Source organism: Sphaerodactylus townsendi, linkage group LG03 (assembly GCF_021028975.2).
Source record: "Sphaerodactylus townsendi isolate TG3544 linkage group LG03, MPM_Stown_v2.3, whole genome shotgun sequence".
NCBI classification, from domain to species: Eukaryota; Metazoa; Chordata; class Lepidosauria; order Squamata; family Sphaerodactylidae; genus Sphaerodactylus; species Sphaerodactylus townsendi.
Window position 1 is genome coordinate 53,160,036 of NC_059427.1, and position 26,358 is coordinate 53,186,393.

A 26,358-nucleotide genomic window follows, 5' to 3' on the forward strand; every position below is an offset into this window, starting at 1 on the left:
GGGAAAACACAAACCTGGACTTCTCACATCATAATTAATTTTGCTCTCATGTGGGTCAAATTAAACACAGCCATATTCTCATTCTGCAGCTGATGCTTCCTCAAAAGAAGTTTTTAAAAAATCCTGCTTTTCCTCTACATTTAAGGAGTCTCAAAGTGATTTACAATTGCCTTCCCTTCCCTATAACAGACACCTTATGAGGTAGGTGGGGCTGAGAGAGTGGGGAATCTAGCCTAGTTCTCCAGATTACAGTCTACTGCTCATGTGGAGGAGTGAAGAATCAAACATAATTCTCCAGATTAGAGTCTGCTGCTCTTAACCTCTACACAATGCTGACAGGGCTAAGTGACGGAAAATTAACTTGGGTCCAGTCCTTGTAACAGCCTAACTAAGAAGTTGGCAGACAGCTTAACAGCTTGTGCCAAGGCACTGGAGAACAGCTAAACTACCCTCTCTCATGCTACACAGCTCACCTTGGTCCAGCCAGATCCAAGTTGAATCTTCATGATGCCTCTTCTGTTATCCAAAATCTACTTTGGTGGAGGACTAGAACTTCATTTTGTGGGTGATAGAGTTGTGGGTGAGTGGAAGGGAGCAGAACTTACTCAAAGGCACAAGCAGGCACAAGGCCGGAGTGCTCCTTTACAATCTGAGATCATGCCCTGGACCCCCTAGCAATTTTACACACAATTCTTGGGTGCACACGACTGAGCCTGAGAACTGGCCATGCCAGAAGCAGCACAAGGATTCTGGCTCAGCAAGCTGTGAATTGTGCCACTCCCCCTGGCCACCTTTATGGTTGAACCGGACCAGTGTGGATGTGGGAAAGTGTGAGACAATCGATTCTTTAAGTCTTGAGGCTGTGTACATAACACCTGCATTGCGCCCCATGAGATAAAAACAAACATGAAGTAAATTGTTTTCTGTTTACTTCATTTGTACTCCAGCTTTCATCGTTCTCCTCTCCTCCATTTTATCTTCACAACCCCCCTGTGTGAGGTAGATTAGGCTGAGAGTGTGACTGGCCGGCCCAAAGTCACTCAGTGAGCCTCTATGACACAAATGGGGATTCAAACCCAGGCCTCTCAGGTACTAGTCCAACACTCTTCACCGCTGCACCACGCTGAACTGCTTTACGCTTTCAATACACATTTGGCTGGGTATTCCTACACTTTATATAAACAATGCTCTCCCACACACTGCAGCAAGCACACACTGAATACAAAAAGGTTGACAAATAATAAAAAAAACCTCACACATTTCTCCATGGACTACATTTATTAGTTTCTATGAAAATACAATTTCCTTTCAAAGGTCACAATGATTTTTTTTAAAGTTTAAAAATGGGGCTATTCACTAGTCTTGGGACAGTAACTCCAAAGGGGTGCCTGCTTGAAGCTGCAGGGCCAAATCCAGAGGCCTCCTGCACGGACTTCCAGCAAACAGACGGGCCACCCTAAGCACACTACTGTGAATGTATTTGGTTCACACTGGGTTTAGAGGTTATTCAAATATTTCCAGTTTAAACTGAAGTGACTTCTACAGGGAAAGCTGTCCAGCTCTTGTTTACCCACTACAAAGAACTTTCGCAGCGTGCATGTTTATTAAGATATTACAGACAGGCATTAGTATGAGAGTCTGTTCGAAAGATCTAAATGGGAAGCAACCAAATCCATTTTATTGGAGACCTGGAGGAATTAGATAAAGAAAAAGGGGTTCTTCCAACCTGTGCATATTAAGGAGCAGAACTATCAGACGCTGGGCTGAAGCAGCCTTCCAGACATGAAAAGGCAAAGCCAGGCAGAACCAATTGCTATTAAGCTCAAGGCAAGAAATACCCCCAGGGTGGAAAAGAGCACTGCGTGTGCCGCCACCTACAAATACACAGTGTGTCCCTGCGTGTGCATGCCAGAGGCAATGAGGCCAGCACACAGCATGAGGCGTGCCTCAGCAGTGAGTGTAGGCAGCAGGTGTTTCAAAAGAATCCCTGCTGGCTGGACAATCATTATGCTGCTGCTGCTGCTGCTGTTGCTACAGAGTGCAAGGAATTTAAGTTTTAAACACCACTACACAAAAGCCATTAGACAAGCAAGTGTTGAGACTATGCCTTACTAAAGGGGGTTGGCTGTGACCCAGATACCAAGCTATGGGTTAGGAAGGTCGGAAAGGCTCACTGGGCACAGGGTTAAGGATAGCGAGCAGCTCCCTTGCTAGGGCAGTAGCATTTTTGCACTAGTTGCAGCAGACCAGAGATGTTACAGAAGCTGCTTCCAAACACGAGCCTACGCCACTTTGGCAACTGCGAGGCAAGAAATGCACACGGTAATGGACACTGTTATGGCAGAGGCCTCTTGCTTTGGAATCCTAGATACAGCTCAGAGACACTAGTCACAAGCTCCTTGTCCTTTCTGTGTGCAGCTGAACCAGAAGAAACACGGCCTGCTCTTGTCAAAGCATATGCAACCAATCACCTGATTGCCCACCCTCCGCTTTCTCTGCAATGGCATTTTCTTCTCCAGAAGATCATCTTTAGCAGTCTCCTGAATCTGACGGCTGAAACTTCTTCCGTAGGGCCTCTTAGCATTCCACCCAAATCTTAGGCCTCAACTGAAGGGTTAACAGGTTAGGAGCAGTACTGGAAAAGGATGGGAAAGAGACATCCACAAGAGGCATTTTTATTCCGAACAGTTCCCTCCCTGGACTAGTTAGCTGCCCCCAGGGGATATTTCGGGGAACTCTTTATAGATCTCTTGGATGATCATTTTGTCCATCTGGCACTGTGGACTCTCCTCTTCTTCCACCATGATGCGCTGCAAGATCCCTTGCAGGTCAGTGATCCTGTGCTTATGCTGCAGGTATATTGTGGACCGGATGATAGCATGCATCAGAGACAAGTACTCCATCCGCAGCTGTGAAGGCAGAACAGATTGAGCAAGTTTTAGAGATCAGAAGTAGCCACTTGCCAGGAACAGGCACGCTGGAAGACCAATGTACCGCATGGACAACCCCCTCCCCCCCCCCCCCCTCAGGCAATTCAAATCAGAACAGATTTGGTGAGAGATTCATGAACCATCCTCCTTTGAAAAAGGCAACCAAGCAGAAAGGTGAAAGGAAAAAGTGCCCTCGCCCTTCCCACATAATTCCGAAAGCCATTCAGCAAATCCACTGAACTGAACAGTATTCTGTGCTTGGTGAAAAGTATCCCAAACGAGTGTCATTCACAGGTCCAAGTCCCTTCTTCCAACTTGATTGGTACACCAGCTATGATCCTCTTATGAGAAGAAGGTTCTTAATGATATCCTGGCTGGAGCACTTCTAACGCGGGGCTGCCTTTCAAAAGTCTAGGGAAACTTCCTTAATCCAAAATAAAGGGGTCAGGTTGGATTGTTAATTGGGCCTTGCTTCAAAGAGCACATCTCTCCAGTCAGCAAAGATCTTCACCAGCTTTAATTTTATTTCTTCGCATAACTCAAAATGTTTAGAGCCTTAAAACAGTCTGGCAACAGCATATGGCCAGGATCCTTTCCCCCATTTGAACCTACCTGGCAGTGGTAATAATAATAACAGCAAAGAATTTCCCTGGTTCTCCTACATTCTGAATGAGGCACAACTCTTCCAGAGAGGGTCTTTTCTGTATTTATGCTCCCTACACAGAGCTCACTTGCAAGGGATGCCTGCCTAGTACCTTCTTTCTTATCACATCCCTCACCTGTTTATGCAAAATAACAAACCCCACAACAAAATCTTATCTTCTTGCTTTGCATTCATTTTAGTAGAAAGCTTGGTTTTAAGTATTTTTGCCTGATCATTTTTGGTCCGCATTTTTTGAAAAATTAAATTCTTTTTTACTACTATAGACTTGTGATAATGGGTTTACATTATAGGCAGAAAGGTACCATCTGGCTATTAGAGTTTTTTTTTACAGTAAGAGTAGTTTAACTGTGGAGTCAGCTGCCTAGGGAAGTGGTAAGCTGCCCCTGACTGGCAGTCTTCAAGCAGCAGCTGGACAAACACTTGCCAGGGATGCTCTAGGCTGATCCTGTATTGAGCAGGGGTTTGGACTAGATGGCCTGTATAGCCCCTTCCAATTCTATGATTCCATTATTGTGTGTTAATTTTAACGTGTGCTGAATAAAAAAGGTGGCACGCAAATTCTTAAAAACGGCGCTGTTGAAAAGTAGCATAAACCAGATATTTTAAATAAACAGAGTGAATAAAAACTGGGCCTGAACAGCAATATTGGACAGTTTTAGAGCACTGACAGAATGTTCTCCAAAGAACCTGTGTTATGTGATGGATACTGCTTCCGATAGGGCTTGTGCAGGGATTGTGTTGAGGCAGCAAAAGGCAAATAACGCAGTAGAGAGTCTCAGCAGCTGAATGCCTCCCTTCTTTTCTCAAAAAACAACTTTCTAATCCTTAAGAATGTGCAGATATTTCTCAACGTGTGTGGGCAATGGCCAGTGAAATCTCAGAAGTCAGACATCGGCCAAGAAAACCTCGGCCACCTAACTCGTGTTAAGTTCTTCCCGTTTTCCACATTTCAAATCTGAATAGGGTTCTCTCATCGTACCTTTTCTCCAGGGGAGAGATCTGCAATCTGCCGCACAATTATGTCTATCATCACCATCATGTCTGTGTGATAGAAGATGCTTGCTGTGTCCTTGCTCGCAAAAATGTCCTGGAGAAATTTCAGCACTGAGTGCGGAGGCTGGGGCTGATGCTTGAAGATGCTCACGGGATCATCTGGTCACAAGCAAAAGAGACAGAAGGATGAAGTGTTAAATGATACGCAGTCGGAACACATTTGGGAGTTTATGTACACAGACAATTTTCAGTGCTACAACAAGAGTCTGAGGTGTGTGCCTGTGCATGAACATTAACAGCCTGTGTGGTACACAGATATGCCAAATGGAGGGCTGTCCAATCCTAATCCACAAAGCTCTTCTAAGGAGGAAGCTCTGGGACAACAGAAACACGTTGTCTGTGTGCCAGACATGCAACCATGACTGCAGATTCACAGCTGGATCAACTGGGGATAGAATCCCTCTGACTCCTGTAGTAATTGGTGCAGCTACACATATTTTAGCTGGATCAGCTTTTCTACCTCTCAGGTACTACGACTGGAAGAGCTACATCTACCAAAGTTTTCCGTTTTCACATAGCTCTTCAAGGGATGAGTCCTACGCCCTGTATAGAAACAGGCAGTCTTGGCTTCAAGCACACAGATGAGAACCCCTTTTGCGTATAACTGGCAATACAAGGAGCTCCGTACCACACTGTTTCCCAGTGTGCCTGGAGTAAAGGCTGCAAGCCCCTTCCTGGTGAAGAAACATGGCAAACTGGCCTCTGGTCTACGTCATACTTTGCATCTAAGATGTTTCATTTGTAAACCTAAAAGTGTGAAATGTGAGTCGTGTTAATGAACGCTTGTCCAAAACAAGTAGACTTTTCATTGGATGATCGCTGGTTCCCTGTGGAGCACACGTTGCGTGGCACCGATTGTGGAGGTATGCACTGTATCTGCATTTCTGCATGTAGAGAGCAGAAAAGTGGAAGGTACAGTAGTACATCCCCCTACTGTAAATCCCCCCTCACACTCCTTACAAGAAATCAGCACTGGTTTGTTCTGACATGTGAGTTGTGCTCACCGTAACATCTAGTTTATTTCTAAAGGCATCCACTTTTAGTAAGCCACTTCATTTCTGCTCTCTCCAGGAATATAGACAGATGCAGTGTATACTCCATAGGGGTTTCTAGAAGAAAACAAGCCCTCTGTCCCTTAGGGGAAGGGAACTATGAAAAACTGTGGGCTACAAAAAACTCTCATTCTGGCACTGAAAAGGTTAAAGGTGCTGGAACCAGGCCAGGCAGAGGCACACAAAGGTAGAAAAGCAGTTCTTGATTGATGTTGTGCTGAGGTCATAATTTTCAGTCCTGAAAAGGCCTTAAACCAGGAGTACAGATCTTTAAGTATCAGACACAAGAAGGGTTATTTAATAACAAATCAACAAACTACAGCAGAGTGTGCAAGAATGAGTAGGACCCTCATACTGCAAAAGGCATTAAGCCAGCTCGGTACTTTGTCAGGAAAAACAAAGGCAGCCTGCACTGGCATGAGGCTGTCTGGGAACAGAGCTCGCCAGCTTTTTAATGAAGTGTTTTACGATAGCCTCAACAAATATCACAGGCTTAACTCAATGCTGGTGGCTTGCTGAAGTAATCCTCAAGCAGATGACTCGAAGGGGCGCAGGGGAGAAAATAATAGGATTGCACCCTATGAACATCAGCTGGAGGTGGTGGTGCTTGTAAGTATGTCTGATTGGGGAAGGAAATGAGGTGTGGAGACATAACCACGAACATCCCCTGGAACCAGGAATTCAAAATTCTGTTGTAAAATAGGCATGACAGGAATCAGTATGGATTCCATGCCAAGTTCTTGGAGAAGAAAAAGAGTAGGTACTACAGGAGAAGTATCAACCTGTGAACCAGCTGTAAGGGCCTGAAGCGTGATTTGTTGAGAAAAGGGAAGGAAGGGTTCTTAGACTTCCACCTCAGTGGTCGGATGCTTTATTCCCTAGCTGTGCATATTTCTAAATCCTTTGGAAACAGATACAGAGTCTTGCACTAATTATTTATTATACTTTATCCTGCTTCTCAATGAAGAATGTCCCAAAGCAGATTCCCAACATACATTAAAACTAAGCTTGCAGAAACACAGTTCTGAAGATTTCATTTCCTTCACCATATGTTTTGGGAATCATGCTCTGAATATTACTGCAGCTAACGCTACGCCATCCTGTTTCCAGAGTCAGAGTAGCAGAATGAAATCCTCATGAGGGCCACCAGTGGCATTTGGGCAGGCCAGTCCCTCTACCTCATACTGAATGGACTTGCCCGGCCCTGGAGCTTAGTGCTTGCCTGCCCACTGGAGCTTAGTGCTTGCCTGCCCATTGTTGGCTGTCCACAGTACTTGCAAGCAATCCTCATCAGGTCCCCTTTGACATTAGCTCTGGTGTGCTAGAAAAGTAATAAGGCTGCAGATATATACTCACCTCCCCGGTTCAGAAGCAGCAGCAGCTTTTCTGTGAAGACTTTGAGATTGGGGTGCTTGCTGACAGTAACCATGATCACATTATGTTCGGGAACTAAGAAATAAGAACAGGCTTTATTAGGAGCAACTGGCTGTCTTGTAGCTGGCTGGGAAGAGACACAAACCAATTGCAAAAGGGAAAGAGACAGGGAGAGAAGAAGCAAGGAAGAAACAAGGGGTTGCTGTGAAGAACAAACTGGTACACAACACATAGGCAGCACTCTGCTTTTATTACATATTTTTCTCACAGTACAGCCTCCTTTGCTGGTGCCTATGTTCTTTGTCACTTCACACAGTTATGCTTCCTGACAGTAAAAATCAATAGTACTAGTTTTTTTATTTTAAAAATTATTTTTTGTTATGTTGAGACATGAAAATCCTAGAATTGCTCACTAAACAGTATCAGATATTAAGTAAACTCATGTTCAGACCTGGTCAAGGATCGTAATAACAAGCATTTACAACACATCCTGCGATTTCTACTTATGTGCTTGCATACCATTAGGGGTGTGCATTTGGCAAACTGAATCCCTCCAAATCTTGTTATTAATGGGGGGGGGGGGAGGAGTAGGGGGTGGTTTATCCCAAAAAAATGGTAGTAATTTCAGGGAGTTAAAAAAACAGATTTTGAATAATGCCAAATTTTTCCAGGATTATTCGGGCTGCTTCAGCTCCATTGCCAATTTTCCTTACCTGCTGGCTGGGTCTCAGAGATGACAGACAGTGCAGAATTGAATGCTGCCCTCAGGATTTGGTTCTGTGCCACTGATGAAGTCCACATGGGCTTGGAGGAAACAGGCGGTGCAGAGCTGAATGCTGGGGACGGTGCGCTGCCGCCACCACACAACTCCATGCGGGCTTGAAAATAGCTGGAATTTTTCAGGTTTGGGTTTAACCCCAAAAGCTGGTATGGGCTTTTTCAGGTTTTTTGAAAATTTCCAGGTCTGTTAAACTCAAAAGCAAAAAAATGACCCCCCCTCCCCCCCCCCTACATATGATTGCTGGGTCTGCAGTTTCACAATCAGAGGCTCTCACAGTTTGCTACTGGAATATTCATCAGGGTGATGCCTGAAGATTTACATTGTGCCAAGGAATGTAAAGCTCGCCTGTCCCTATAATGGCAAACCACACCTCCACAACTTGGAAGTCAAGACGATTCTGTGGAGTGTGTAGAAAATTCAGCTTAGCTACCTTGCAACAGCAACTGAAGAGAAGTCATGGGGGGGCACCCAACCCATGCCCCACAACAGTGGCCCGTTCAGTATTCTTGCCCATTATGTAATCAGCATCATTGTCCTACACAGTTCAGGCATGATTTTAAGTGAAAGTGCATAAAGCATCAATAGGTGCAGCCCAACCCACCCTTTTCAACAGATTCTTCCCTACGGTGAAAGATGGCTGCTCAAATCTAATTTCACTGGTCCACTGTAACTTTATACTTTGTTTTGTATGACATCTCAGATAATGTGCAGGAAAAGTGGCAACTGAATAATCTAAATGAATTAAAGTAACTTAAACAAGATATTGTGGCATCTTCCTGGGGAGGGTTACAGCTGGGCTGTTCTAGCACCATGTTTGGGTCCAGCTTTCCTGTTTCACAGACTGAAAGTTTCCCATCTCAATTTATGAACAGGAAGAAAGAGTTACATGGGTGTACACATCTGAATGCAATTGATAGGAAAAGGAATAAAATGTGTGGATGAAGATAACTGAACTTTATTTTCAATTTTTGGGTTTAGTAATGGCTCCAGAGTACTTTAGGAAGATATCTTACTTGAGACACATCAAAAATTATGGTCAAATTATGCTTCCAGTATATCCTCTACCATTTCCTATTACATGACATGTTTAATGGAGAGCCAGCATGGTGTACTGTAGTGGTTAAGAGCAGGTGGATTCTAATCTGGAGAACCAGGTTTGATTCCCCACTCCTCCACCTGAGTGGCAGAGGCTTAGCTGGTGAGCCAGATGTGTTTCTGCACTTCTACATTCCTGCTGGGTGACCTTGGACTAGTCAAAGTTCTTAGGCACTCTCTCAGCCCCACCTATCTCACAAGGTGTCTGTTGTGGGAGAGGAAGGGAAAGGAGCTTGCAAGCCACCTTGAGTCTTCTTACAGGAGAGAAAGGTGGGATATAAATCTTCTCTTCTTCTAGTTGGTGCTATTTGGATAATTGGTACGAGACAGCAGAAGAATGTCCATGTTTGTGGGGTACACCCATGTGTATGCTGGAAAATTCTGGAGTATTCTTGGGATGTCCCATGATGAGAAAGATCAAATGAAGTAACTAAACAAGGTGTGGTGGGAAAAAGCCAGAAATATCCATATAACTTACTGCACCACTGACTACCACAACAAGAAAATATACATAATATATATATTTTCTTGTGGTAGTCAATTGTTCAGTAGGTTATATTGATATTTCTGGCCATGATGAGACAGATGCTAAATGGTTGCTTAAGCAGCAAATTTCTGGCTTTTCTTGCACAAGACTCAGACAGATATTTTGATGGCTCAAAAGATGTCGAAAGTAACATGGTATTCTATAAGGACTATTGAAAGTTCTTGAACTGGGAGAAATTCCAGCTTCTCAGCATAATCCAGGTGGCCAAAAATAATTCCCAACAATGCATTGTACATTGGGTGTAACTGTTTAATTTCCACAGGTAGCCAGTGGAATGAATAAGAACAATATAATGAATGAAAGGGCAGAGAGGGCAGAGAAAATTAAGAGAATCAGTTTGCATGATTAATTTTTGTGCAAAAGTTAAAAAAAACCTGTTACCGGATTATTAATGATTTTAAAAATTAACTAGCAAGCTACTAGATGTGTATGCATAGCTGCTTGACCTCACCAGTCCCTGAAGCCAAGTGGAATGGCATTGCATGTAAAAGTCACAACCAATTAAGACACACAAAAAGTAGCAAGCAATTAAGAAATGGTAGTGTCAGATCTTGCCAAGAAATTCAGGATTTACAAAAACTATCTGGATACCATAGAGTGTTTTGACCTGCTTATAGCAGTCCACTTAAGAAAAAAAAGTGTTCACAATCAGCACCAGCAAGTACAAGTTAAGCTGCATCCCAGAAGGCTCAGCCTGGTTGCAGCAAGGAAGGATCAAGTATTGCAGGAGAAAGTGCTGCTCAGCAGAATACTTCTATAAGACGTGCCCTCTGAAGCATCTACAGTTAATGAGATTGACAAGGCACAGCAAGGGATAAGCGGAAGACCTGCCAATCACCAGAAAGAGGAAGATGCCTAGTTAGCTGCAGAACTGTACTGATAAGGGCCCACTGAAGTGCCCTTTCTCACTGTAAATTAGAGGCTCTTGAAGATTTTAACCCATGCTGCCCAGGCACTCTAACCCAATCCCAGCATCCTGAAGTGGCCTATACAGTGGAAACCTGATCACTTGTAAAGTATTTTGCTGATGTCACTGACTAGAGCTTTCTCCCAGCTTTAAGCTTTTAATTCTCTTCTTAAAAACTCAACAGATTGGAGATTCATGAATACAGAAACTTCTCAGAAACACCACTGAAATGCACTTGGGGACTTCTTTTTAACGGAGTCCTCATACATGGGCTAAGTTCTCTCGCATAATGGAGAGAAAAATATATAATTCCATTTGAACATGTCAGTTTCTTCCTACAAAGCGGTCACAGACAGACAGTACCTCCCTGGAATGTTACACCCACTGTCCACATTCACTAAGGTGGCCCAGGCCTGAATCAATGCAAGGAGTTTAAGTCTGCCTTAAAACCAGTCTCACAGATTAGCTTCTTTTTCTTCTGCCAGCTTCAACCCGTGACCAAGTGTCCTATTTCCATTTTAATGTATTTCCTGCCTATCGCGCAAGTTCAAAGCATGTTCAAAAACAGGCATAAAAACATCTGGTAGTTAATCTGGCTCTCTTCTCACCTAGCCACTGGCCAGTCTCAACAAAAGTTTAACTCATTCTAAAAAATGAGGACCAGATTGCCAAGTTTTCAAGAAACGGAAAATTAGTAGAGCCAGCACGGTATAGTGGTTAAGGGTGGAAGACTCTAATCTAGAGAACCACGTTTGAGTCCCCACTCCCCTGCTCATTGTGGGGGACTTTGGGCCAGTCACTGTTCTCTCAGAACTCTCTCAGCCTACTTAGGTAATGGCCAACCACTTCTCGCCTTGAAAACTCTATAGCCGGGGTGGAGAACTATGGTGCTCCAGATGTTCATAGACTACAATTCCCATCAGCCCCTGCCAGCATGGCCAATGGTCATGTATAGGCCACTGTATGGGCCAGGGGTCTGCAACCTGTGGCTCTCCAGATGTTCATGGACTACAATTCCCATCAGCCCCCGCCCCATGGCCAATTGGGTCACCATGAATCAGCTGTGATTTCACAGCCCTTTACACGCATACACAGCCGTGCAGAAACCAGGAGAGTCACAGATTCACGCAAATCAAGTATATTCATGAGTAGAATTAAGAACCTTACCTATGTATATACAAATGTATATTATACCTCTCTGTATGCTCAGGACAGATAGCTTACAAGAAGTTTATTAAAATGCAAGGATCCATAGCATTTGAGTGGGGATACAACAGCACACAACTTTACAAGTGAAAATGATCTCCCCCCAAAAAAGAATGGATCTGCACTACTTAAAAAATGGTGTCCAGAAAGATGCCCTGTGAACCCCTCGCTAAAGGAGGACAACTAGAGCTGAGAATGTTCAACAGCAGAAACTGTTCTGAGGCTTTGCACAGGGAGAGGAAGTCCTTCGAATATTTGGGTCCTTCCTCATGAAGAAGCGCTTCACATGTAAGGAAAAGCACCTTTAATTGAAAGCAAAACCAGAAAGCCAATGAAAATGCTTTAAAATAGACTTGCTTTTTCACACCACTTCATACCAGTTAACACCCACATCGCAATATTTTGTACATACTGTGTGAGCATGTGCACACCTGTGAGAGAGAATGCTTCTCAGCTCACTGCCAACCTGTGCATTATCTCAGCTGTGATAAACCACCAGCTCTGACCTGGAATGTGAAGATTAAAAGCCAGAAGAACATTAATGAACAAGTCGGGCAGCTGTTCTGTGGTGTCTGACGGCAAGCCATCTTCAATCACGTCTAACAGGAACTGGACGAACTGGGAATTCAAGTGCTCTGTGTGAAAGAAGAAAGCAGTCAGAAATGGCATTTTCGAAAAGGGGCTGGTCCTTCATCCAGCATTTGGGGGCAAAAGTGAGCTTTAAGTTCAGAGCCACTACTTTGATAAACCTGGGCGGGATCCCATTTGGAGTTAAAGCCAGATGACTAACAAGCCTAGTAAAGACAGGAGCAGGTACATGGCTAGTGGGTGCAGCGAGCCAGTATGATGCAGCAGCTAAGAGTGTTGGATTAGCGTCTGAGACCAAGGTTCAAAATCCCACTCAAATGCTATGGACCCTTGCAAGGTGACCTTTGGCCAATCTCACTCTTTCAGCCCAACCTACACTGGAGGAGAGGAGCATGATGTAAGCCTCACTAGGTCCCCATATTGGATCAGGGGCAAGACAAATGAATTACAGTGATATCCCTATGAGAGACAACAAGGCTTGGGGTGGATCTGTGTCTATGGGAGATGGGCTTCTGCTAAATGGGTGCAAAACAGCAGGAAGGAGTCACAATTTGCAGTGGAGAGTCTTTTTTCACCCTTGCGCTCTTTTCTCTCTTCAGTGAGGTTTCATGACAAATGTTTGCCCTGGTAAGGTAACAGGCAGCTGGGAGGGAAGGGTGTGTGTGAAACAAGCAGGTAGGAAGAAGCCAAAGCAATCTGCCCCCTAGCCACTTTCTCACGGCAAACTGTGCTCTTCCTCACTCCTGGTGCTTGTCTTTGGGCTGCCATTCATGCGCATCTGGATGGAAGCCACTGCAGTGAAGGAGATGGCTCCCCCCCCCACCCCCCGGAATTTTATCGGCACGCTTGTAAGCAGGTCTGTGAACAAGAGCCTTGCAGGCAGGTGCAGACCAAAGCTCCCATCCAAACAGTTTGCCTAGCTGAAGTTAATTCTAATGATTAGCCACTAATTATACTTAATCTCTTAGGAAAGCTCTGAAATCCATACACAATAAGACCACCTAAGTTAATTGCTAGGCTCACACCAAGGAAAAGAAACATTAACGAAACCCAAGAAAAACCTTAGAAAGAATCCCTCTAGGCGGCTCTTCCGTATATCTCTTGCAGCATTTTATGGGCTCCTGGGCTTTATTGTTGTGGAGTTTAAACTAGTCCAGACAATGTCCCACCTGTCCTGCAAGGAGGTTGGTGTGACATACACTGTTCTCTGCTTGTTTATTCACCCTCATATGGTGGGGGGAGGGAGAAGAAAAGCTGTCCTAAGGCAACCCCAAATGGTTCACAGATAAGAAGGTATTTGAACCTGGGTCTCCCAGGATGCAATCGGACATTCTAGGCACTGAGTTACATAGTCTTCTTTCCTCTGGCCCTGGGACACAACCCCCATCCCCACCCACCAACTTTCCATACAATAAAATTATATTGAAACATCATGTAGATTCACAATGAAAGAACAAAACAAGTGTTGTGGCAATACAATTAAATACAATTCTCCCTTCTAGTTAAATAATCAGTTTGCTACAGATGGGAAGCCTGACCCAGAATGCATTAAATAGATCACGTTAGCCGCATTAACTGAAGAAAAATCTTCACCAAGTACATGAAGATCACCTGAGACCACATATTTCCTCTACTTCATTATAGAGCTTTTCTGTGCCTTGCAAAAAAAAGTGCCTCAAAGTACTCAAATCAAATCGTTGGGCATCAATACAACAAACACAATCCTTTGACTCTTTATGGGAACCCCTGGATTGCAACAGGGGGAAGCAAGTTTCGTGAGCAGGGACTTCTTATTTTCCAATTATTAAACCTTACAGATTTATTAAACCTTACAGTGGAATTTTTTTTATTAGGACCAGAGTTATGGTAGATTATAGAAGTACTTAAGGGTTGAGTTAGTACAACTTGGAAAAGGTTCAGGGCTCTTGTCCAGTCAGTCTCAATGAAACTAAATTGGATTATTTTGAACTGGCAAGATTTCACTCTTCTGGCTTGCAATAATCCAGGATGCCTTAATGGAGAATTCAGTGCAGCCCCAAGTACAATTACACCCTTCCAACGCCACCTAAGTTAGCAGATTTATAGGGCTGTGATTCTGCTTAGCACTGCACCGCTAGATGCTTTCTGGATTGTGGAAATCAGCCTCCCACCAGGCAGTCTCTCCTTATTTATTACTGTGCATATTTCAAAAGCACTCGCCTGGATGGCCCAGGCTAGCCTAACCTTGGAAACTCCGCAGGGTATCAGATTAGTTAACTTGGATGGGAAACCACCCATGAAGTCCAGGGTCACTACACAGAGGCATATAATGGCAAACCACCTCTGTTCACCTCTTGCCTTGAAAATCCTACAGTTCGCCATAAGTTGATGGCACTTTCCACCATCAGCACCATATTGCCAAAAAAACCCACACTACCTAATTGCAGCTTACGAAGGAGAATTTATTCTTACCATAATGATGATATGGCAGTGGTTCTCCCATAGAAAATATCATGGCCAGCACCAATGCAGAGTAACACATCTTCTGATGGTCTGAAATAGAAACCCAGTGCTTTGGTCATACGAACACCTTGTGAATTCACCCACTGTCTAGATTTGAGTGAGGGTACAGAACAGCAGTTGTCTTCAGTTTCACAGTTAACCTCCCCCACCCCCACCCCCAAAAGCTATTTTTGACCTTATTCAACATTAAGACTGAAATGCCAGGCTAATGCTATACAATAATGCAAGATTTGACTACACAGGTTATTTCTACATTATGTACCCTGCATGTGTTAGCTTTTGTAACCTGAATTCTGCATTTAATGGAGTTAAAAGCATCAATTGCAAGGATGCCTCTGATCCACAACAGCTCTACACATAATCACACTTTAAAAACGATATGTTGCTGAATGGAATCAAGCGGTGATGAGAGCTCTTACAGACGTTATACAACAGGGACCCATAGCAGCATCTGTTGCAACAGCACAGATTGCATTTCTGGGCTCCATTTTCAGCTTCTCTCACATACTACTTGGAAGTTAAAACTCTACAAAACTAGACTTTGGTGAGGCGGGGAAAGTGTCATCGCATACCGTATTACTGCAACTGCAGTGCCACCTCTATTTCTCTTTTTTCTTCCTGCAAGTGTCCGAGGAGTTTTCACCTGTACACTACCCGACAGTAGTTTCAGAAAGCAGAAAAACAACACGCAGGCTAAGGCATTTTGCCAGCCTTCCACAAAAGCACTTGCCTACACATCAGAAGCAAGGATAGTTTTTCATCCTGGCAAGTAAACTCCCTAAGGCCAGATGGCACTCTGTGAAGGCTGGCTGAATGTGGATCGATCTATCCCTCCGCCAGGCTATTCTGCAGTCGATAGGGAAGGTTTCAGCCTCTGTTCAAGTGCTCTGTTTCATGTTTACTTTATCTGTCCTATTCACACACAGTGCAATTGCCCCAGGCAGTTGCTCTGACTTGCCTAAGAGTGGAAAGGAGGGGCAGACTGCAGAGATTCAGTAGACCTGAATCTATATTTGCCTCAGTTTTCCTTTCTCACATCAGACTCTGCCCTCTGGCCTTCTCCCATAGCGCCACAACAGGTACGCACGTGCAAGAAGTGGCCCCGTTTTAATCCAGGAAATAATGGAGGGTGTGCGATCTCTGCAGTCTCTGGTCTCCCCACTCTCTGTCTGATCTCTCGGATCTCCACTCCCTCCTCACCAAATGTGCTTTTGGCTCTGAGAACCTCCTGTTCCTTGTAATAGCTCACCATTGCCACCTTTGTAGCTATGGGTTGTGTTTTTTTAACAATTTGACTTGATTGCTCTTCATTTTTATTAGTCTGGCCATTTGTATTGCTAGCCAAAGAATAAAAGGTCTGTGCCACACTGTCAGATCTCCAGCAAAACCTTCATAACCATCAACAAAGGAAGGTGATGGTAATGTTCAGTACAAGCAGCAATATCCTTGACAGCAAACTTTCCAATAACTGAACTTTTGGTGTAAATGCTAAAGCTGAACTCATGAGCCCAGCTGCTTGGGAGTGAGTTCCATTGAAGTCTGTGACACTTCTAAGAATCAATGTGCATGCAATCAAGCTGCTAATCTGGTACTCTTATATAAAGAGCAGGACTAAGAATGTCCTTGCACATGAACTGCCAGCCTCTGCCTGCCTGCCTGATCCATGGATCTAAAAAGAACTCTGCTAGATCAGACCAGTGGTCAATCTAGTCCAGCATCCTAGCTCACACAATGGCCGACCAGTTCTTTTGGAGAACCAACAACAGGGCATAGAGATGGAGACCTTCCCCTTACATTGCCTCCTGAAACTGGTTTTCTTCCTATAAACATGGAGGTTCTCCTTAGTCACCATGGCTAGAGGCCACTGATAGACCTGTTCACCATGAATTTATCTAATATCTTTTTAAAGCAATAAGCAAGCCAGCTCCCTGATGCCATATAGTAAACTATGTGTCTGATTGTGCTTGGTGGATCTTCAGATTCTATTATAAGACAAAGCAAGCTTAAAATATGCCCCACCCTTTAACTTAACCTATAATTGGCTAAAAGTTCAAATGTCCGACAACAAACCCTTAGCCAATCACCGCCACTGCCCTGAAGCCCTCAACAAGCCTCCCACCAAAATGCCCTCCCTGCCACCTGATCAACAGTCCTTTTGCTTCCCCCCACCCCATACAACCTCTTCCCACTGCCCTCCCGCAACATACAACCCTAGCTGCCCCCTTCTCCCAAACAATCTCAGTCTCTCCACCACGCCAATGGCGCCAAGCTGCCCTCCCCGTAGCCTGGAATCCTTCCTCTACAAACTCCCACACCCATCCTGCAACACCAGGACCCTCAGGTGAGTCCAGCTGTGCCTGCAGTGAAGGCAGGTGTGGGGGCATGCTCCTGGCAGAAGCAGAAAGGGGTGGGGTATTCCAGACCACCCCTCCCCCCTTCCCAGAGCCCTTTTTATTATACACGAAAATGGGCTTTATTGCTAGTATATAATAATCCAAATTCCTGTTTTTTTATTAAGTCATTTAAACAATTTCCCTTTAAACACAATTGTCATAAAGTCCGGTTAATCCAAGAACTGCCTTATTGTTAAACATAGTACTGTGATGGGAATGGCTTGGTTTTTTTTTTTAAAAAAAACCTGGCTAACAAAAAATAATGATTTTTCTACCCTGCCCAGCAAATATTTGTGGATCCCCAGGTTTGCGATTTTCTAGCAAGTCTCTTAAATTTAAATGTGAGGCTTAATGATTCAGTTAGCATCACTGTAGACCATCCTTGGTTTCTAAACAAGACACCTGCGAGTGTGCCCGTGCAGCCTCCCCTGGAATCTGTACACTCTGGGTCTAGCAAATAAGCACAGGCTATGGTTGGTAGTAGTGACAGGTCATGATGGTGACTGAAAGAAACACTTATTCTCAGAGCAAATATACCACTTTGGTACTTCATTGGATCCTACGAATTATATAAACTCACAAGTTACACAATTAGGACTTCAGTATGAACCACTTATTTGTCTCAGAACTATGTCACCCGACCTAGCTTTATAATGCCGCTCAGGACAACATGCTCAGTATCAAGAGCAGATGTTCTTTAAATATCACCATTTCAAGGGATTTTTGGACTGAACTCTTCAGCATGAGCAGAAAAGCCCAGCCCCTCAGATTATGCCGCGAGATACCTTTACTTCATCTAGAAACATAAATCAAAGGGAAAACGGCTGGGTTTGTCCTGCTTCCAGTGTTCCTGTTCCACAGTTCATTGTGGGTTTACCATTAGTGAAGCAGGATTAAAAGAATATACGCTCCCCTTCAATACTTTCTTTTGCTGCTGTTCTTGTAAATCACACATCCCCCCCCCCCCCAATGCATCAGTTTAGTTTCAAGTTACCAGAGATTTGGAAACATTCCAAGTGTTCATTCTTGCTGCCTTTCCAGTGCACATTTCTATCTCATGCATCAATCTGTCCCACAGCCTGCTGGTATAGCACAATTTTCACTGGCAGTGTCTATACATGAATGCTTCACAGAATCATTGCCACTGCCTTTCCGGAATCTTAATTAGTTGGCATGTTCTAGCAGGGGTTTATATAAGAAATGCTGCATGACAGGGCATATGGTCACAAAGAAACATGCTTCACAACAGATCATTAAAGCATAGACAGACTTGCAGCGCTGGGATATTATATGTAGTGATGAATAACGCCATCAAAGTCAAATCACTGATGTACAAATAACGCTCAGGTTATAAATTTTATGAGATGATTTAAAAAACAGATAGATATTGATCAGTAGTGGCGAACCTATGGCACGGGTGCCAGAGGTGGCACTCAGAGCCTTTTCTGTGGGCACGCGTGCAGAGTTTGTCTTGTGGGGGGGGCGGAAAATCACCCACACACACATCTAGGCTGGCCTGGGCACAATCCTTTCCCTGGGAGTAAGCTCGGTTGCTGGCAATGGGGCTTGCTTCTGAGTAAACCCTCCTAGGGTCGTGATTCACCCATTCAAAGCTTTGCATGGTTGCTTCACCAAACTTACTCCAGAAATCACATGCCTTGGAGCCAACCGTTTTTTCTAAACTGAAACCTCAGTATTCAGGTTAAATTGCTGTGTTGGCACTCTGCAATAAATAAGTGGGTTTTGGGTTGCAATTTGGGCACTCAGCCTCGAAAAGGTTCGCTATCACTGATATAGATAGATAGATACAGATTTGTCAATTTCTCTTCTCCACTTTTTAAAAATACATCCATTGGCTATGGTGCCGCCAGTCTTAATAGACAAATGTTTACAAGATGGGCTGAGATTTAGCCTGAAGAGCCATTACGGGATGGAGAGACCACATATAACACAGAACATGAGTACAACGCTATATAAATATTTACCAAGGCTCTGACATGACACGTTTATTTGAAAGAATGGAAGCATAGCAATGCCTTGTAGAAAAAAACCCATTGTAACAGCAGGAATGTGTAGCTACATGAAGTGTCGGACTGTACAATCACTACTGTCTTCTCAAAGATGTCCTCATGGTCTTTTGAGACTCCCCAGTTTTACTTGTGGTGAGGCTGACAGAATCAGAGTGCTTGCCTACAAAAACCCTTTCAGGTGAAGAGCTACAATTACTTTGGAAGAGAGACAGTACAGAGGAAGTGTCAAATAGACTACAGAATGGCCTACACTACTGTCCGGGATTGACTGGACTTCCTTATTAGGAACATACTAAACTTTAATATGAACATGTCTGGGGGGTGAACCTACCTTGTTCAATATGCGTGCAGTAAACCCCTGATCAGATCACCTCAGTGTTCCCTGGCAAAGTGTGTCTATCTAGAGCAAGAAGAGGCACTAATTGGTCTAAAAGATGTAAATGGCACCCCTCTAATCAGTAGAACAGACTCAGAGACAATTTCCAGATGGGAAAGGCTGCTAGACAAGAATAGTACTGTCAGGTTTTTCAGCCCCTAGGGTCAAACTTTTACTAGTGCTTACAGCAGGTAAAGTCATCATCATAAGGGAACTGCTGTTCCTCAGCTGTTTGGCTAGGAACTTAACTTATCTTATTACATTTATCTCCCATGTCTCTTTCAGCATGGAACTCAATGAGGTGCACACAAGGTTCCCTGGAGGTCTCCCACTGAGGCACCAATCAGACCCAGGCCTGCTTAGTTTCAGCGAAGTTGCTGCATCATGTGACCTCAAACTATATTCCGGAGCCAACCTCACAATCTGCTTTAGTTGGCCACTGCTTCTATAGATTTGCAAGTACATCACTACAGAGGTGTAGCTCCAATGGGGAGGGGATTGCGTTGCACCAGGCACCCCCCTGGGGGGGGGGTGGTAGCGGTGTTCCAGGGTGGGAGAGGAGGATGCACCAGTGCACTGGGTGCTTCCCCCCTTGCTATGTCTCTGCATCACTATCAATGCAAGTCAAAGAGCACACTAAGCACACCAAAGTAAGCTAAACAGTTTGAAGGATGCAGTGTTAAAATATGTGACCAAACAGCTATTGTTACAGATCCCCAAACGTTTCTCTGGAGTCCAATGTATGCATGTATGAATCTTTATGGATCCTGTTTTTTTGGATTCCAGAAATGGCACCAGTGGTTTCTCTAAAACCACAAGGAACATTTTTAGGAGTTATTAATAAGACTGCTGCAGACTAGTCAATATTTTACCCCTTGAATGTGGGACTGCTCATATGGGTGATACAAGTGTAGGATTCTTTCCCCTTCAACCTTTCTTAGGTATTCTAGATAGCTTCTTTAAGCTCATGGTACCTCATGGAAGGGGTAACCCTGAAGTACATATTGCAGCAAGTTTATTCTATGCACATACAAGAAGATATAGGAAATCTATAAGAAAGATTACAGAAAACAAGAAAAACACAGTTTCTTGTTAAATAAACACACAATCTTCACACATCTCCTTAACTTGCAGACAAATTAGCCTTAACCCTCCCCCACCCCCCACCCCTCAAGCAGGCACTTAGGCTTAGCAAAACATGATGCCTTGCTTCTTCTGACAGATATTCCTAGGACTTTCAGGAGTCAGGACTTTTTGGATCAGTCAGAAAAGGGAGTGTACATTCAAAACTTGCACCCAAAGAGGCTTCTGCCTCGATCCTTGGGCGTTTTGCGGAAGTCCCTAAAATGGTATAATGTTAAAAACTGGGGGATGGGGTTTGCAAAGAAGGACTGCGTGTCAGACAAGAGGAAATTCTGCATTTACTGCCCACCCCTTAAAGTTGGACAGCTGACAAGTGATTGTGTCAGTTGTCAGGTGTGAAATCTGGATGCTGACTCTCCCCATCCTCCTCCCAAAACAACCTCTGGAATGTTTATGTGCTGTGCCTATGACCTCTGTGTAATGGGGTTTTGGGCTAGCTAAAAAGAACATAAGAACATAAGAACTAGCCTGCTGGATCAGACCAGAGTCCATCTAGTCCAGCATTCTGCTACTCGCAGTGGCCCACCAGGTGCCTTTGGGAGCTCACATGCAGGATGTGAAAGCAATGGCCTTCTGCTGCTGCTGCTCCTGAGCACCTGGTCTGCTAAGGCATTAGCAATCTGAGATCAAGGAGGATCAAGATTGGTAGCCATAGATTGACTTCTCCTCCATAAATCTGTCCAAGCCCTTTTTAAAGCTATCCAGGTTAGTGGCCATCACCACCTCCTGTGGCAGCATATTCCAAACACCAATCACCGCGTTCGCGTGAAGAAGTGTTTCCTTTTATTAGTCCTAATTCTTGGCCCCAGCACATTTTTTTTCAATGAATGCCCCTGGTTCCTGAAGTATTGTGAAAAAGAGAGAAAAATTTCTCTCTGTCAACATTTTCTACCCCATGCATAATTTTTATGGAGCTTCAATCATATCCCCCCTCAGACGTCTCCTCTCCAAACTAAAGAGTCCCCAAATTCGCGCTGCAGCCTCCTCCTCCATAAGGAAGGTGCTCAATCCTTCAATCACATCCTCGTTGCCCTTCTCTGCACTTTTTCTATCTCTTCGATATCCTTTTTTTTGAGAGGTGGCGACCAGAACTGACACTACAATACTCCAAGTCGCGGTCGCTGCGATATTTATATAAGGGCATGACAATCTTTGCAGTTTTATTCTCAATTCCCTTTCCCTAATTATCCCCAGCATAGAGTTTGCCTTTTTCACCGCTGCCATGCATTGAGTTGACATTCCCATGGAACTATCAACTAAGGCGCGCAAATCCCTCTCCTTGGCTGTGACTGATAGCACTGACCCCTGTAGCGTGTATGTGAAGTTTGGATTTTTTGCCCCTACATGCATCACTTTACATTTCGCTACATTGAACTGCATTTGCCATTTCTGAGCCCACTCACCTAATTTATCAAAGGTCGGCTTGGAGCTCTTCGCCAATCCTTTGTGGTTCTTACCACCCTACATAATTTGGTATCATCTGCAAACTTGGCCACCACACTACCCACCTACTTCCAGGTCATTTTATGAATGAAGTTAAAGAGCACTGGTCCCAAAAGCGGATCCTTGGGGGACACCACTCCCTACATCTCTCCATTGGTGAGAACTTCCCATTTACACCCACTCTTTGTTTCCTGTTTCACTCCAACCAGTTTTTTAATCCATGGGAGGACTTCCCCTCTTATTCCTTCATTTGCTGGAGTTTTTTTTTTTCTCAACAGTCTCTGGTGAGGAACTTTGTCAAAAGCCTTTTGGAAATCCAAGTAGACAAAATGTCCACTGGTTCCCCCTTATCCACATGTCTGTTTACACCCTCAAAGAACTTTCTAAGTAAGTTTGTAAGACAGGACTTGCCTCTACGAAAAGCCATGCTGACTCTTCCTCCAGCGGAATCTTGCTTTTCTACATGTTTAATAATTTTATCTTTAATGATAGATTTACTACTAATTTACCAAGGAACAGATGTCAAACTGACTGGCCTGTATGAGAATTTCGGGTCCCCCCTAGACCCTTTCTTAAAGATTGGTGTGACATTTGGCCATCTTCCAGTCTTCCAGGGATGGAGCCTGATTTCAGGGATAAGATTGCATATTAATGTGAGGAACATTCAGCAATTTGCATGCTTGAAGGCTCTTTAAGAACTCTTGGATGAATACAATGCAATCTGGAGCCAGGGGATTTGGTAGCATTTAGTTTATCCAATGAAAACTGCAAGAACTTCTTCCTTGTCTACCACTAACTTAAGCTAGTTCCTCAGTTCACCTCCTAAGAAGCTTGGTTCCAGGTGCGAGGAATTTTCCTCACCTCCTCTTGGAGTGAAGACAGATGCAAAGAATTCATTCAGCTTCTCTGCGAAATCTCCCTGTCACCTTTTTTAGCACACCTTTTTTGTTCCTTCATGCGTCCTAGCGGACCTACCGCTTCCCTAGCTGGCTTCCTGCTTTTGACGTGATGTACTTGAAGGAACTGTTTGTTGCTTGTCTTGATGTTACATGGCCTTGTCGTTCCTCATAATCCTTTTTGCCTCACTTACAGCTTAACTTGCTTCTCTTTTGCCACCATTGTGTTCTCTCTGGTATTCTTCATCAGTTAAGTTGGACTTCCATTTTTTTCTAAAAGACATCTTTTTTTTTCCTAATAATTACCTCAACCTCCTTGTTAACCATGGTGGCTTTCTTTTTTGGACTGGGCTGCCTTTCCTAACCCTCTTGGAGACACATTCCAGCTGAGCTTTTAAGACTTCAATGTTTTTAAATAACCTCAAGAAGCACCTTGGACATTTTTTGACTCTCTTGATTTTCCCTTTCAAGCTTCCTGCGCACTTATCTCCCCTCATCTTTGAAATTTCCCTTTCTGAAGGCAAAATGCTAACTACATTAGTAGTTGTCACTTGTTAAGCATGCAGAGATACTATGAGATCTGACAGCATTGTGGTAAGCTGTTCCCTATCGGCTCCAACAACACTGACTTCCCGCGCAGGTCCTGGGTCCCACATAGGGAATTAGATCTGGGATCACATCTCTCCTGGTTGGTTCTACAACCATCTGCTCCTATAAGCCACAGTCATTTTAGCATATCCAGGAATGTTCTCTCCTACTACTTATTGACCTGAACATGCATTTTTCCAGTTTATGTGGGGATAGTTAAAATGCGCCCATTACCCACGACATTTTGCTTTTGTTGGCCTCTCTAATTTCTTTTTTCCATCCTCACAATCCTCTTGTGCACACTTTGGTCCAGGGGGACGATAATATATTCCCTAATGTTAAACTTTACTTCACCCCTGGTATTGATATCCACGAAGTAGCTTTGCTGTAGAGGGAATCAGCTCCCCTGCATTGTCTGGCATTTTTTATGTGACTTACTATGCTCTATTTGATGTAGAGGGCCACCCCACCCCCAATACGCCCTGTCCTATCCTTCCTGTAGAGGCACTGTATAACCTGGGATAGTAACAGCATCCCACTGGTTCTCCTCATATCCACCATACTAATATAGATGCCCACTATATCAATGTCCTCCTTCAAAACTCTTTGTACTCCAGCTCGCCCATTTTAGGTCCGAGATGCTTCTACTATTAGCATAGAGACACTTGTATACTCTGTCTCTGTCAGCAACCTGGGATTTTATGTGTTTTGCCCTCTAGCCTTTTGTAGACACTATCACTTATCACATTGCTATGCTCCCTCGCTTTGTATGTGGTTGATTTAGAAAAACCTCTCTCTGTGTCTGCATCCCCATGGACTTTCTGTATTCCAGAACCGAAGTCACCTCAGCTCCTGTCGGCTTTCCCCCAAGGATCAGTTTAAAAGCTGTTCTGCCACCTTTTAACGTTGGCCAGCAGCCTGGTTCCCTCTTTGGTTAAGATGAAGCCCGTCCCTTTTGTACAGAGCCTGCGCTTATCCCAAAAGGTTCCCCAGTTCCTGACAAAGCTGAAACCCTCTGCCTTACACCACCTTCTCATCCCGCGCATTTGAGACCCTGTATCTCCCGGCTTGCCTAGCTCTCCCCTGCTTGGCGTGGAACAGGTAGCATTTCGGAGGAATGCCACCTTAGCAGGGTCCCTGGATTTTTTAACCTTTTTTCCTGGCAGCCTAAATTTACGGCTTCCAGAACCTCCCGGCTACATTGCCGAGTGTCATTGGTACCAATGTGGACCACAACTGCTGGCTCCACCCCGGCACTGTCTAACAGCCTATCGAGACGAGGCGTGAGATCCATAACCTTAAGCACCAGGCGGAGCCAAGTCACCATCGCTTGGTCATCACGCCTGTCACAAACCCAACTCTCTATATTATTCTTAATGATCGAATCACCCACTACAAGGAGCCCCCACCTCCCCGAGGGGTATCCTCTGTGCGCAGGATATCTAACCAGCAGCTAAGGAAGCCGCCCCATCTAAGGGAGCTTCTTCCACCACCTCAGTCTGGCACCCTCCGTCACCCAGACTCTCATTCTCCGTGACAGCTGAAGAGATGTCACCTTGGGAAGTGGGACCTGGCTGCCTAGGTCCCCGAAAGCCTCGTTTGTTGCCCTCTCTGCCTCTCTCAGCTTCTCCAGGTCTGCCACCTTGGCTTCAAAGAGAACGCCTTTTATGTTCGCTGAGTGCCAGGAACTCATTACAGCGAGGGCACACCCACGACTTCTGCCCTAGTGGCAGATAGTCGCCCACATCGCGACACTCGAGGTGCAAAACGCTGGAAAGCCCCCATCCCTGCTGGCTTCCTGTCTTCATATCTAATTTTGTTTAGATATTTCAAATACTAATTTTAATTAGTGCCTTGCCCTCTTAAAGGTTTCTATACCTTCTACTATCCCTTAAAATATGTTTTTATTTAGTACTGCAAACACTTGCACGCGCCGTTAGGCTAGCAGCGCCGCTGATTCCAGAGACTAACCTGAGAAAAAGATTTAAAAATGTGAGAAGCCCACCCCCCTTCATGGCGCACTAACTGAAAAAAGATTTACAAAATGTGAGAAGCCCACCCTTCAGCAGCTTCCGCAATCCCAGCAGCCCACAGGACAAGGAGAAAAAAAAAAACCCCCCCTGTTTAAAAAATACACTTGTTTTAAAGATGTGGCTTTTGAGGAAAAGCCCTCTGTCCAGAAACTCCCTCAGCCCTTTCTGGCCCGCTGCTGTCCTCCTGCTCCTCTTCTCTGCTGTGGTTCCAGAGACTAACTGAAAAGATTTAAAAAATGTAGAAGCCCCCACCCTTCAGCACTAACTGAAAGATTTACAAAATGTGAAGCCCCACAACCTTCAGCGGCTTCCGCAATCCCAGCAGCCCTAGGACAAGGAGAAAAAAGAAGAAAACCCTGTTTAAAATACACTGTTTTAAAAGATGTGGCTTTGAGAAAAGCCTCTGTCCAACCTCCTCAGCCCTTTCTGGCCCACTGCTGTCCTCCACTGCTCCTCTTCTCTGCTGGTTCCAGAGACTAACTGAAAAGTTTAAAAGCCGTGAGAAGCTCCATCCCTTCAGCACTATTTAGAAAAGATTTACAAATGTGAGAAGCCCCACCCTTCAGCAGCTTCCACCAATCAGCAGCCCTAGGACAAGGAGAAAAAAAGAGAAACCCCCTGTTTAAAATACACTGTTTAAAAGATGTGGCTTTGAGAAAAGCCCTCTGTCAAGCTCCTCAGCCCTTTCTGGCCCACTGCTGTCCTCCACTGCTCCTCTTCTCTGCTGGTTCCAGAGACTAACTGGTCTGCTGGTTCC

At 44.4% G+C, this 26,358-nt stretch overlaps 1 protein-coding gene across 1 annotated transcript in view; it reads right to left on the reverse strand.

Annotated features, from left to right (window-relative positions):
* Positions 1-1,263: 1,263 nt before the first annotated feature.
* Positions 1,264-26,358, reverse strand: part of NCKIPSD (NCK interacting protein with SH3 domain) — a 140,144-nt gene continuing 115,049 nt past the window's right edge. Inside the window, exons 9-13 of the mRNA XM_048490388.1 lie at positions 14,649-14,729; positions 12,116-12,244; positions 7,056-7,148; positions 4,574-4,746; positions 1,264-2,909 (exon numbers count right to left, since the gene is read on the reverse strand). Of these exons, the coding sequence (XP_048346345.1) occupies positions 2,706-2,909; positions 4,574-4,746; positions 7,056-7,148; positions 12,116-12,244; positions 14,649-14,729 (680 nt within the window). The 3' untranslated portion in view covers positions 1,264-2,705. The remainder of the gene's footprint in view (positions 2,910-4,573; positions 4,747-7,055; positions 7,149-12,115; positions 12,245-14,648; positions 14,730-26,358) is intronic.